General features: G+C 41.8%; 1 protein-coding gene across 4 annotated transcripts in view; it reads right to left on the reverse strand.

The window, feature by feature from the left end:
- Positions 1-15,069, reverse strand: part of smtnb (smoothelin b) — a 53,342-nt gene that overhangs the window by 36,244 nt on the left and 2,029 nt on the right. For all 4 annotated transcript variants that reach the window (XM_044112729.1, XM_044112731.1, XM_044112730.1 and 1 more), the window contains exon 2: positions 1,083-1,240. In XM_044112729.1, the coding sequence (XP_043968664.1) occupies positions 1,083-1,240 (158 nt within the window). The remainder of the gene's footprint in view (positions 1-1,082; positions 1,241-15,069) is intronic.

A 15,069-nucleotide genomic window follows, 5' to 3' on the forward strand; every position in this document is an offset into this window, starting at 1 on the left:
TAATCTGCAACCAACTTTCAATGTTTTGTGTAAAGAGCAAAGAAGAAAATTGAATAAAAGTATTTAAAAGGTTGTTTTTTTTTGACAAATACTGACATTTATTTAACTTTTTTTTTGCATTGCCATGAGCTTGAAGTTATATCATTGGTCACCAGGATGACTTTATGAGTGGAAACAAAGTTTTGAAACTGGAACCAGAACTTAGAGCTAAAAATTTGAGTTGCCTGAAGAGGGACAACAGATGTCTTCTCAACTTGACAGATTTGTCAAACTGCTTCAAAGAAGAGCATAAAATATTGCAAAGCCCAGACGGGCGATGTAAACAGACTAGTACCTTCATATAACTGTTGTTATTGTGTGTTTTTTATCTTCTTCTTGCAGCTGATTTTATTATGCTTGGTATCTATGCTGCAAATCAATGTAAACACCAGAATGGATCAACTGTTTTCAGCTTGAATCACTGAGTTTGACATGGAGGGAGAGATTTTCAGGAATTGATTTCTTGAATGAACGAACACGATCAAAGTAAAAAAAAAAAAAGGTCAAAGTAAAACAAAAAAAAAATGCACACCACATTTAAGTGTTAAGAGTCTTAAAAAGATGTTATCACTGCAAATAAATTCACAGCAGCAGTTATTTTTTTTAATTTAAAATTAGTATACATTTTAAGAAAACCAATAATCACAGTCATGCAGAAACGTGAAGGAAAACCTCCAGCCTGTTTGTTGTTGGATTTGACGGGCAGAAACATGTTTGTAGAAAAGATGAAGAGGTTACTGCTGACTTATCAGTTCATCTACATTCCTCTGCAGCGTGACAGCTGCTGGGATCCGTTTACTTATGAGCTGGAAAAACACAGAGTTGGTCAAAAAAGGGAAATTAATGGAACTGTAAGCAGGGACCTCGTATGCGAGCACTAAAAGTGGAAAAAGGACAAATTCACTACAGCTGCAGTTTTCAGTCTCTTGTGAGTTTTTTCCCTAATGGTCGAGGAGTTCCACATCTGGTTGGGTAATCTTCGGTTTCACCTGGTTTGAGGAATGTCTCATTTGGGATCGGTGTGTGTGGGGGGGTGAACTCACCTGTGCTGGTTCTCCTTGTCCTCCTGCTGATTCAGGCGCGTTGGTCTGAATCTCTTGCTCGCCAGAGCGGCCTCCATGTCCTCGATCTCCCTCCTCCTCAGCTCCCGGATGGCTGAACGGATGAGGCGTCTCTCGTCCAGATCCAGGGTTCCATCCAGCTGCAACGAGACGACGAGCGTCACAACGGATCCCAGAGCAAAACGGTGCCGATAGAGATGGCAAAAAAATTTGACTTGCAAAAAGCGACGACTTTTCACTTGTGCTGCATATTTGCATGATTTACTTAAGAGACTTTGTCAGACATGAAGATGTGACCAAGCACAATTTAAGTGCCTTGCAAAAAGTGTCAGTCATCTATCATCAAACCCTTTTACTCTCATACCCTGAAATTAAATGCAGTCCAGACAACTGCTTTCAGAAATTACCCAACTAGTAATCAGTAATAATTTTCCAGTCTGTGAGTGTATTTAGATCTGGACTTCAGCTCAGCTGGCCTGGTAAAAAACAGTCCCTTGCTCTACGCCGTTTGCTTCACTCCGAGAGTCTGGAGTCTTGGTTATTGAGAAATAATTGCTTCCTGGCTGTATGGACTCTGTTGAAGAGAGGATTGCTTGTCCTGTAACCAGTGGGTTGCTGGTTCAAATCCCCACTTTGTGCATCTCAGTCACTGAGCCTTAGTCAAGAAATTTCACTTGGAATCACTGAGTGTAGTGTAAAGTTCTTTGCAGTCCTGTGACTTGATAAACGAAGGCCATGTACCATTTAAACGTCTCCAGGGTTATTTCTAAAGGCACCCAATTTTATTTACGAGCATCTTAGTTCAATGAGTCAATATGTCATTGTTATTTTAAACATCGACAGGCAAAGAAAGATGGATTTTTTTTAAACCCCATCAGTCAAGATGACGGTCAACAAAAACTTTCACAGCAACCTGCACTGCTGCCTCGATCTGATCGATATGAACTGTAACAAAAAACATTTACCAACATACAAAAAGACAGAGGAAACAGTATTCCTTTGCCATCTATGAGCACAGGGGAAATTATTTTGCACACTTTGGACTAATGAAGTCTGCGACTGACTTATATTCTTCTGTATGTAGATTTTTGATTCAACTTTAGATGGAATGGAATTTTAAGTAGGAAAATATGACCAAATTTCTGGCAAATATTTCTAAAGTAGCACAACAAAATCAGCTATTTTGACCGCAAAAATGAAAAACAGAAAAAGGTCAAAATCCTGGGGGTTTGCTGGACAGTGACTGTATTTACAGGGTGGTAAATGTGACACCAGCAGAGCCAGCAGCAGCAGGACTTTACTGCAAGTCTCTCTGTATGTAATTGTTTTTTAGCTTTCAAACTATAAGCACCTTTCAGACTTTTAACCAGATCAGATTCTAGGCTGGAGGCGTGACGCCCTGAATGAACCCGGACTTATTTCTGATGTGTGGGGGTAAAGTTAAAGGTCCAGAGTCGAGTTCTGACTCCTCTAATGAGACGAGACAGGTCGACGTGGGGAGGGAGCCGAGGATGAGAAACAGAACCACCGACAGCTGTGCCTCAGCTTTACAAACACAAGAGTGTTCAGCTCCGCAGGTCAACCTGTCACTCAGGTGTTCTCCTCTCGTCGGCAGACCCCACAGATTCAGCCGTGAGACGCTCTGCGAGTCATTTCATCACTGTGAGTGAGTATTAGTGAAAATGTCTCCTTTTCAAACAGAACCGGGGTAATTAAGGAGTTTATAAAAGCACAGCTGCGCCGCCCCTCGACAAGCTGGATGCTTTCATCTTATCAAGAAAGAAGCAAAGAGTTTGGTGTGGAGGGGGCTCCCTCTGTGGGTCTGCAGCAGGAACCCGTCTGCACATGCAGAGCTGAGGAGCTCCTTGGCATGTTTTCTTTTTTTATAAAACCTGCGATCAGACACTCACTTTAAAAAAAAGCACCCGATGGACCAAATCAGGACAGAAACCTTTGTTTGCACTGAGTTACTAAAGGCTGCGGTTGTTCAGCCCAGCTCAACATGCTGATCCGCTGAAACGAGAGCCGGCATGCCTCCGGCCAGGCCCAAAGACAGAAGAAGAAGAAGAGGAGGAAAAGGGTCGTCTCAGTGACGAAGATGGCCGGCAGTTTTGAGGTCTCGCTGCGGTTTGACAAAATATGCACTGGCTCAGAGAAGCCTTCTTTATATACTGTAATTTGTGGAAATGCAAAGTGCTGAGCTGACGAAAAAAGACGGCTGGGGAGTAGAAAACAGAAGGAAACGGAGGAATAAGAGCTTTGAGGATGACAATGTGGGGGGAAAGAACGGAAAAAAGAGGAGGAAGCACTTGGGTATGCCTAAAAATGGGCAAATGAAAGCTGGGTGGGAAACGTGCAGGTCATTCCTCACATTCCTGCTGACTCACAAGAAAAAAAATAAATAATAGGCGGTAATGAGACGTCCTGCAGCAGTCAGAAACTGGTTTTTTTGGTTCCAGTCCAGCAACGAGATGATATGAGAAACTAGAAATAACAATGCTTGATAAGGAAGAAGGGAAAATAATCAGACAGAACAAAAAGACGCAGGGAGCGTCTGTTTCACATGCCCACACAGGCAGACACTCACACACTAACCAAACACTGAGGGAGCCGTCTGTTACCACGCTGTCCAGATCGCTGCTGAGTAAATGTCATGATGGGATTAAATGGTTTGTGCAGTGGCTGCCAAGTTTTAGAGCAGACCAATTCATTTTTCATCACTAGGACATAAAAACTGCCTCAACTTCAGGCTTCTCCACCAAACCTCACGATAACAGGCAGCAATTCTGGCCTGCGTAGATCAGGACTGGACGCAAGTCTGAGTGTAACAAAGTGTACATGTTGGATGTTAACTGTAATTATGCTGTTGGATTTTCATTTAGTGCGACAGCATCCTTTTGCTGCACATCTGTGGACTGAACACAACAGGAGATGTTTTCATATTGTTGGAACGTCCTGATACGTGAACAGCACCGTGAAACAATTGACACGCGTCTTAGATATTGCAGCAATGACGGCAAAAAATATTTATATTCATAGAGGTGGGGAAAAACTCCTCATCCTGACTTAGATACTCATGCACTATTCACACTTCCTTCAAAGAGTGGGAGGACTTGATGTTTCATAAAAAATCTCCTTTGTTTCCCGTCATTTGGATTTATTTGTGTGCCACACGTGTCAAACATAAGGTCCAGGGGCCAGATCCAGCCCGCCAGGAGTTTTTCTAAGGCCCTCTAGATTCTAGTGAACTTTCAAGATAACAACTGTGTGCTTAAATATTTTATCAATCAAATCAAAGCAGTTCTTTCTGAATTCTGACAAATTATATCAATGTTCAACATTTATTTTCAAATGCAGAGAGCTGTTTATTAATATTTTAGCAGTTTGTTCATTCTGATATGGCTGAAAATGAAACAGAGTTCGACGCCCCTGGTGACTTACACACACTACAATATATCACTACGCATGTCAACAGGGGAAACACTGGCCTTCACAAAATGTTTTCATCATAAATCCAAAAGACGAGCCGCCTCCAATTCCCCTGCAGTTACTCCTAAATCACAGTCTGTTCACTGGAGCTGCTGTCAGGTGGTGGAAGGTTGACAGACCAGAAATGTGGCCTCGAAACAAAGCAATAAATCAATTAACTGCATGATAAATTAAAACCAGCTCAATAATTCTGCATGATTGTTTTCCTCTCTTTGTCATCCAGTCCAGACACTGGATGACAAATATTATTCAGTCTGGTTGTTTGGTTTCAATTAGCCTCTTCATTGAAGAGCAGTTGATTTTTTTTTTTTTGTTGTTTCAGTTGTTCTGTTTATTTATTCTGGATATTTAAAATATCTTCCAGTTCTACTGTTAGAAATTAAAATTCATTATTCTCCGGAAGGGCGTACTTGCAAATGCCGTCACAGTTACTTTAAAATGGTCTCAAAACAACATTATTATTGTTTATCATAGAGACTTTTAGGGCAATTCGTCATCCAGCAAAATCTGTCAACTCAAGACTTTAGCCTAAAACTGTCTTCATCTAAGGTTATTGTTTTAATGTTATAATGCAGAAAAAGGTCATAAAATATAAATTCAGTTTTGGAAACCAAAACGCTTATAGATTATGAAAGTGATTTATTACAATCGACATAATTTGACGCAGATTAATCCTCACTACAGTCACAACAAAGAAAATGGACCAGAGCTCCTGAACTGGGAGCACAAACCATCTGTTAATGTTTTCAAAGCTAAACACAACAGTCAAGATGTGATAAGAGGTAAAAAAAAAGATTACCGGTCACGTCAGCACTTCAACTCTACCCGCTCTTTATCTCAAACGACAGCCTATGACCTTTTCCTCAAAGGTTTAAATGGACCAATGAGAGGGACGGGGAGATGTTTTTCTGTTCAGGTTGGTCGAAACACATAAATGCTGAATTCAAACTGGTGCAGTAAGAAAAGAGGAAAATAAAAGTCAACCAATAACGCTGCTTAGGAAACTAATACAGAGCAACCCAGACAAACAGAACACACCTTGAAGCTGGACGCCGGCCAACTTAAACAGAATAACCGTTAAAGAGGGAGCGAGACGGAAACATGCGCTGCTGCAGACACAGAGTCCGTTTGACAAAAATCGCCAGATGACCATGAACTCAGGGAAAGCTGAAGAGGAAAGAAAGGGAACATTACAAACACCACCTTTAACCAGCGGCTGTCCCAAATGGCAACTTTCAAACGGAAACTTAGAAACTGTCATCGTATGTCGAAATAACATCATGGCCCAGATAGAAAACTTTCCAGAAACCCCCTGCTGTTTGCAAAATAAGAGTCTAAAATCTAATTTAGTAATTTCCTGAATAGTTTGCATTCAATTTGATGTAGAGGTTTCAAATTGAAAGGGGCTGGATAGAAGAAAGAAATGTGCAACACAATTCTCAGATTTTTGTTTTCAAAGATTTATGGAAAAACTTATTGGAATCAACCAAGTATAAGAGACCGAGTACGTTTTGAAGTCGCTGTCCCTGATGTTGGTTTGTGGTGCTCATTCAAAGAATCACAGGGCTTCCAGACAGCACACCTGCTCGCAGATGAGTGAGCTAAACAAAAATCAAACGTCAGTGCGTCTTTTCAGGAGGGAGGAGCAGTTGTTGAGACGTCACCGAGCTGTCAGCAACTTTAACAACGTCCGGAGGACAGTCATCATACCGTCTGCAGCGCACCACTCATCTCCTCACACCTGAAGTCACACCTGTTAGACGCGGCGGGGATCTCCACCTGGTACATTATGTTCAAAGAAACAGAACGGATCAGGTGGCGACTAACGACCAAAACAAAAACGAATCTGTCAGCTTCTCTGACTCAGACACAGAGCCTTGTAAATACAGTCATACCTCTTAAACTGAAAAAGTCAGGGAGAAAGTTTTGAAAATCAAGCAGGGTTACACAATAAAACTATGACAAGCTTTAATCGTCTCACTGAGCTCTAGTCATTCAAAGTCTGCTACAGGCCATGCAGGGGACACAGCAAACATCACGTGCCCAGATGAGACCAATATTAAACTTTTGCCTCAGATCCAAATTTCTTTATAGGATGGAAAATGACACTACAGATCACCCTGAACTCACCAACCCAAATCAGAAAGTAAATCATGGATGGAGATAAATAAAGGGAAACATTCAAAGAAAATGTGTTACGAGGCTACAAAGGGCTTGAGCATAGAGTGGAAAATGAACCTCCAACATGCAGCCAGAGGCACAATGGGAAGGTTTAGATCAGAGCATTAAGATGGTCCAAGTCCTATTGAGTGTCTGAGCCAATGACTGATGCTCACAGAAGCTCTTGATCCAATCCGACTGACAAAATTAATAAAAATTTCAGTTTCTACAGCTGGAAAGCTGGAAAAGACAAACCCCAAAAGGAAGCAGCTGTAGGAAAGGTGCTTCTACAAACCAAGTATGGATGATGCTCAACAATTTTCAGGTTTTTATTTGTAAAACATTTAAGAAACACTATTTATTATTTTCCTTCTGCTTAACCATCAGACACTTATTTTTGTTGATTTCTCAAAAACTCAGGTTTGTGGCTGTAACGTGACCAAATGTGTTAAGTGGTATGAATACGTTCACAAAGCACTTTACACACACAAAATTATTAATGAGGTGTAACACTGACGCAAAAGTGAGAGACAAACAATATTTGACAAGCAGGCTCTTGCATGCTTTAAGTCACTTCCTGCTGAAGCGCAGCCTAGTGGGAAGCAAAACCTCAGGACCTCCAAAGGCATTCATGTGACGCAGCTCCAATAAATCAATCAGAGCCAATTAGAGAGCACTCTGGGTTACCAGTAATCCCAGCCAGCTGGAGACGTGCTCCCAGTGACAGCGGCAGCCTGGTGTAGCTTTACATGCGACTCTGAGCTGAAGAGGTTGGTTTATTTCTTCAGAAGCAGCAGGGAGGGGGAGCGTGAAGAAGAGCCTTCAGGTGGTCAAAACACACCGAGGTTAAACCGTGCAAACAGCAGCAAACGGAGCGCTGAGCCGCATCGCCTTGAAAGCAGATGGCAAAGAGTGAACAAGTTCAGATGCGTTTTAATTACAGGGTTCTTGCTAACTCTTGTCATTAGAGCATCTATTCATAGGTACAGAGAGAACAGCTACAGGCTCTCAACGCCTGAGACTGATTAATCGAAAGAATTAATCAAGTCTCAGTCTCTATCAAACTGTAAGCACCGTCTGTCAGTGCACTCAGCTACACCTGCAGCGCCCTGGAAAACTACTTTTGTATGTGATAAAACAGCACAAAGCACTGGATTATTATTGTGAAGTGGACATAAAGTGATACATGGTTTTGCAGTTGCAAGTGTCTGGTTGCATCTGGTGTGAAACCAGAACAGCATTAAGGGAGGGAAAAAAAACAAAAGTCAAACACGGTGGTGGCAGTGTGATTGTGTGGGGTTGCTCTGAGGTCTCAGTTTGTGTTCGTGGGCTGAGCAGGAGCAAGCAAATTCATCTGTGCATGGCTAAATAAAATAAATAAATAGATAAAAAAGAAGTTTTGAAGTGGCCTATTCAAAGTAAATCTAGTTGCTGCAACGTGGCCTTAAAAAAAAACCCAACATTTTATGCTTGGACACACTCCATTGTTGGTGAATTAAAATAACTGCAAACAAGAGCGAGTCAAAATTCCTCCATTTCCATGGTAAATACTTCTCACAAAGTATTTGTTGCTGCTAAGAACCATTTAGTTTTCCACAAATGGTCGGGTTGTTAAGGTTAACTTCTTTCCCTAAATAAATGAAGTGGCCTCCTGCAAAGCTGACACAGAAATATCAGAGCTACTCAACGTATGGTCAACAAAAACTGAAACCCCCGGACCAGAGTTTTCGTCTCCCTCCTGCTGTGCAGTCTGCAGGTCACAGAGGTCGGGTCAAACGTCACAGCTTGATGTGTGGAGGACTTCACCTTCCCACACACGCCCGCCTGGGAGCATCATGACCTCCTCAGGCCGAACTCCGACCCTTTGACTCCTAGAGGGCCGTTTTTTTTAGTTGAAGATTTCAGCTGAGATGCAAAGACATTTCTGCTTTCAAGTAATGCAAATGTTATCCTGTGTTTCTTTTGTTTTTTTTAAATGTGTAACAGCAGGAGTTGCACATGTTTTTTGAGGATGAACTAATCGTCCCCACAGTGGTTTAAGGCTGAAGCGGATCGGATCAGCGTCGACTGTCCATATAAGGAGATTCAGGACACTCCTCAGAGCAGAGCTGAAATAGATTAGCAGCTGCCGCTGGAGACGCTGCGCTTCTGCACACACAAAGATAAACAATCAGCCCTAAATCAAATTACTGCTTGTTAATTAGTAGGAAAGTCCAGGTTGCATCAGGTGCACATGTTTAAATTATTTCTCAGCAGCTCAGGAAAACAACGCATCTGGCTGACGCACGCCTGTTGAAAAATGGAAACAATCTGGATCCGTGAGAGCCCTGCAAGGCACGGAGCACCTGGCTCCTCAGGAGGGAGTTTCTGTCGGCCGTCGGATGAAAAATTAACAGCAATATCTGATCACAGCCGAGGCTGAAACGCGCTCCGCCGCAACACAGTCTGAGAGTCCTTTGTCTGGCCTGGAGAACTTGTGAAAGCGAGAAGGATTATCATCTACAAATTTGGGCTGCACACACGGTTTAATCACCACTAATAAAGTGGGACGGAGCCACAGAGCAGACCTGGGAAAACCGTGTCCCCCTTTACAGTCGAGCTAGCACGCACAAAAGAGCAGCTACATGGAGGAATGCATACGGGTCAAAGGACAGGGGGGCTAATCATCTTCGGTGTCCTATAGGGCTGTAATGATGCGCTGAAGACAGATCTGAGCTCAGGCTGCGGAGTCCGCATGCTGACAGGTTAACCAGCCGACGCTGCATACGCCGACCAAAAAACAGGCTTCTGATGTTTGGAGCGTTTTTACTGTAAAAGAACCGTTTGTCCTCTTTTAGCTTTCTGCAGAGGAACAGCTGAACCACACAAGGAAGCTGGAATTACGACAGGTTTTAAATCAGCAAGAACAAGGAAGCTGCCTCTGTGTTGATTTTATAAAGAACCAGAGACTCACTGATAGTAGAAAAGCAATAAATTTCACTTGGAGCGCAGCAAGCTGCAGTGTCTGGCAATGTTCTCTCATTTTGTCACATTGCAGCAACAAATTTCTACATGTTTTACTTGGATTTTGTGTGTCAGGACAACATGTTGAGGCGCTTATTTGTGATGCAGAAGGAAATAAAAAGTACATGGTTAAAATGTTTACACATAAACATCCCTTCCTCTTTGCAAAAAACATCAAAATCAGTCAGATTGGATGAAGAGGATAAGATAAAATTTCACCATTTCTCCTTTCTCTTTGGGTTTTGGTCTCTGATTGATGCTCTTCTTTCCCAGCCTGTCAGTTTGGGTGGACGGCCACGTTTTGGCGGTTTTACAGCAGTGTCTTAGTCTTTCCGTGTCCACATGATGGATTGCTCAGCTCTCAATGGGATGTTTAAAGGCTGGGCTATTGTTTTACAACTCAACCCTAAAATTAACCCACAGCTTTATTGCTGTTGTTTCTGGGTCTTCCTGAAGCCGTTTTCTCTCTCTATTTTATGACAAAATGCTGAATTTATTCTGGGATTAAATTACACACGGACTCGGACTCCATGTTATATTTCGGCGACTTCTGCAGGATGAAGAATTTTGTTTAGAGGAGCAAAGGAGACAAGCAAAATTTGGGGGAGGCGGATAAAACCATGCATCATTTTCCACCCATCAATGACCCAATACTGCTGCTGGGAGTTGAACGTTTTCCAAAGCGACATGTTTGATCCTGAAAAAGCAGAGCCCTTCCCCTCCACTGCGTCTTTGTCTTTACGTCTCCGAAAAACTGGGAATCATCACAGCAAGACAGCCATCTGCAGCTTTATCTCCTCTGGTTTTATGAGCAGAAAAATCTGTTACAGTATGACAGATTTCAGCAGGAGGGAGCCATGACAAATAAAAACGCTCTGAAAGACATGAAAGCTGCGATTCTGCTGGCCTGTCAGCAGACGCAGCAGGTGCTGGAGAAGGACGACTCCCATCTACCCTCCTCAGGGGTCGATCTGAAGCTCTGAGTGAAAACCTCCATGGACGGACAGAGGGACATGTCCAACAGGAAGTAAAAGGAGGGACTGTGGGAAAGATGCAAAGTGTTTGTTCTCCGCTTGGATCTGCGCTCCAACGTTAACGATCGGAGCCGCAGGCCCAAACTGATGGAGCCGAACACAATTCAACTGATCTGCTGTGCAAACCTCGAGAACGCCACGAGATTAACAGGAGCGAGCTGGAAAGCTAAACATCAACATCCGCCTGGTGATGATGTTAGGAGGACCTCAGGAAACGACTCCTTCCTGAGGGACACACAGAAAACGCTCAAGGCACCAACATTTTGACTTTCTTTTTTTTTTCTGACAGCATCCTGTCTGTCGTGTTCCTCTTTTTGCTTTTTTTAGTTTAACAGAGAAAATTTTCTAACATGTTATATTTACGGTTTTAATTCCACCTAGAACATTTCTGAATAATGCAACCAAATGCTGGAGTCGATTATTTTTCTTTACAAACTAAGAAAAAAAACAAAGTTTTTTGCAAATAAATAATAAAACTGATGTTTGTATCCATCTTATGGCATCTCAAAGCAAATTAGGGTTAATTGCTTCCACCCCAGAGAGAAAACACTATCTTGTAAAGATTTTCCAGCTCTTAACTATCCTTTTCGCTGGTGAACACTGACAGGAGAGCAATAAAGCTGCTCTTATTCAATTAGCACCTCGTATGAATTCAAAACAGGTTTTTAAAGTTAGAAGCCGAAATAAAAAGTTTAAAGAAATAAACTCAGGGGAAAGTGTTTATCTAATAGACGCCTGGTGGCGTTCAGGGACACAGAGGATGGAGGAGAGGCGTTCAATCCTTTATCCAGACCTTTTCCACTTGGCAGAATGACGAAGACAGACAGATCAGTCTCTGCTGGATCATTTAACCGCTCAGACGTGAAGAGCAGAGCAGCTGAGGGTCAGCCAGTCTGACTGCTTTTACAAAGACCGTTTGGCCCTCAGCAGGCAGCGCCAGAATATACGGCTTTAATTTATTCAGACTTCACAAGCAGCCGCTTCCATCCGCTCTCCAGCTGGTTGTAACTGTTATATTTCCCCAAATATGACGCAGGTTGGTTATTAAACTAAAAAAAATAAATACATAGTCTGCTCAATCTTTCGGCGATTGATTGAGCTGTCCAGCTGATTCTCAGCCTCTCGCAGAAATTTCAAAGAAACAGAAATCCTCCAACAAGAGCCAAAAATTAAGATTCTGCTTGTGGTTTTTATTTAATATCTAATTTTTTAAAGATTTTCTCAACTCGTACTTATTATAACAAAAACGTCTAATGCATTTACTTTTTCAGAAAAATTTACAACAGTGCAAAAACTATCAGGCGTAAAGAGTGAAGCCCTCAGCAGACGCAGCGTTTAGCTTTCAGGTTCATTTGCTGGTCAAAGCCGATTTAAAGGCCAAGAATCTCCAGATACAAAAACATTGATTCATATTGCTGCGGTTTCACACAGATCATTTATTTACACAAAATGTTTTTAAAATGCAAAAATAAAATCTAAATTATTTACTAAAACTGAAAAGCAACATTTTTTGCTAGTGCTGCTAAAAAAATAATAAAAAGAAACTTAAAGTGTTTATTGCCCTTAATATTGTAACACAACAAGCTGATATTAGCAGGTTAATGAGTTGAACTCTGTTAAGGTAGCAGACCTTCAGTCTGAAGCCCGACAGGAGCTTAGGAAAGCACCTGGCAGGTTTAATAATAAGAAATTATTATCATTTAATATTATTAAATAATATTTAAAAACAGCCGCGACTGTCTTTACTGAAAACTCTGGGAAAGTGTCGGTGTCGTTCCTGCAGCCAGATGACCAGCAGTGCACAGCAACAGGTAGGGGAGGGGAACCATAAAACACAGGAAAATATTAAAACACTCTCCTGCACTTTTATCAACAGAACATTAAATCATAGCAGAAAAAAAAGATGCTACATGAAAGCTTAACATTTTATATTTTGGCATTTCTTGCACAGTTACAATGTTTAAATCTGATGATGTGATAATTCTCTTATGGATGATTAAGCCAAGGTAATAAAAAGGTTAAGACTCCAAAATATGCATTGTTCATGACTTTTTAAGAGAGGAAAATCTTCTTGAGATTTTATATATAAGGTTTGATGATACCAATGTAACAGAAAAACAATCTTTTTACCCAAATGCACTCATAATGTTAGCAGTAGTGCAGCAGTAACCTCTCACGGTGCCACATCTTTTATTGTTACTGTACTACTTTACAGTATTGTTAAATGAAAAAAAAAAAAAAAACACTATTCATGTTTTCAACGAGCAGCCTTATTTTACAGTAAAAACATTATTTCACTTCCTTTCAGAGGCAAAATATGAGCAGACATTTATTGCAGAATCCAGAAACTAAAGCTCTCCGTTTGTCCAAAACACGGATGCAGCTTCTTATCTCTGTGGTCTTTTGTTTGGAAATTCACTGACAAGAAGCTGAAGTGTGCAGGCTGCAGCACTGTAGATAACCCCGGGTGCGTCAGCTCAGTCAGGATGACTTTGCCAGAGGCTTCAGTTAAATTAATCATGAGGGGAAAGAGAAAAGTACAACTGGAATAAAAACCAGATAGAAAAATATTTTCTCTTCTTCTATAGGAAAAAGGCCTAGAGAGAAAACAATATTCACAAACAGCAACCATAGATTGTGATCAGAGCATTAACATGCAGCAGGTTACTTCAATGGAAATCTGCTGCATGAAACAACATGTGCCTGATGTTCCACGGAAAATTCACGTCTAATTTACTTTAAGAAGGAAGAAGGAATATTTATGTTTAAACAAAAAGGTTCCAGGTGACAGTTAATCAATCATCTTTCCAACTTATTCCTTACAGACGATGAGTCCCATCTCAACAGGGAGTAAATGTGAATCTGGAGAGAACGCAAAGATCCGACAAAAATAAGAAAGTTCTTCCATGCAGACTGTAACCATTGAGCTGTTGTCGATGCACAAAAGGATTTAGAAAATTATAAATTAAAGGCTCAGGGGTCTCGTTTATCAGCCAGACTGGACCACAGAGTGACTCTGGCCTATTTTAAACATGTGTGAATGCCTCTGGCTCACCAGGGAGAAAGGACAGTCAAGGGCTGGAAGGACTAGTCATAAATCATCATTCGTGGGACCCATCCAGCCTGTGGAATCAGCCGAACACGGAAACCAATCAGCATTTATGTCAATCCACCTTAATACCGAGTGCTCAGCCTGATGATTATGTCACATTTAGACCTTTCTCTGCCTCCACCTGTGCAGCTCTGTGACATAATTAGAGGGAAGATCACAGAGCGGCTGACAAGATGCCAACGTCTGCGCTAAGTAGGGCTGTTCACCTGTACCGCAGCCAGCAGACACCTGTAGACGCAACAGGTCCTGCAGGTTTAACACACTGACACGCAACAAACTAATGCCTCACAGCAAAAATCAGGGCTGTGGCAGCCGATAACCATCACTCTGCAAAAAACACTCCATCAAACTCTCCAGCAAAGAGACGTCGGTTTAAGTCGTTAGATTCAAGAGAGTTTTACCCTCCGACTGAACTCGGCAGCGGCTTCGGTTCATCATAAGATGAACCTTGACAAATACCTTCTCAGCTCGAGAACCGATTATTTTCATGAATGCATAAATAATCGCTCCTGCCAAGCAAAATGAGGAGGGGGGGAGAAGAAAGAAAAAAAAAGCTCCTTCTGGTTGCGTTAGCGAGGGATTAGATGAGCAATATAAAACGGCAGGTTGGGCTTTGAATAGAGGTGTAGCAATGGGATTAGCAGCGCTAAGAGAGACCGCAACGTGACCTTCTGACTGTTAAGTTCGTTAAGAGCAACACAGGCCTGGAGTTCCTGTTGTTATCCATCTGCAGTTTAAAAGCAGAGGCTTTACAACCAGCTCAGACCAGCTTGAGTCCCAAAATGTCCATTATCTTTTACTAGCGTCCTAAAAAACACAAGACAAAAGATTCTGAACAATAAAAATATTTAATAGGGTGTTAGATTTCCTAAAAAGCTCCAAAGATGAACTATATTTCATCCCAGCTGCTTGTGAACTTTCTGTTGCGAGTTTGTTTTGTCTTAAAAATTCACTGCGGACGGAAAAGTCTGACACTGCAAACATCATTAGTGAAATTGTGGGATCGGAGTGACCTTAAAGCTGAGGGAAAGATGCTGCAGCAGAGGGGTTAAGAGCTATGGGACATTTCCAATCCAGCTCCACAGTGGGAAGCTGAAAAGACAATTGAAGAAGCTGCATGATGTGCATTTTATTTGGAGGCAGGTCCCAGGACAATGGCAGTGTTTACTGC

The sequence above is a fragment of the Gambusia affinis genome, linkage group LG03 (assembly GCF_019740435.1).
Source record: "Gambusia affinis linkage group LG03, SWU_Gaff_1.0, whole genome shotgun sequence".
Taxonomy (NCBI): Eukaryota; Metazoa; Chordata; class Actinopteri; order Cyprinodontiformes; family Poeciliidae; genus Gambusia; species Gambusia affinis.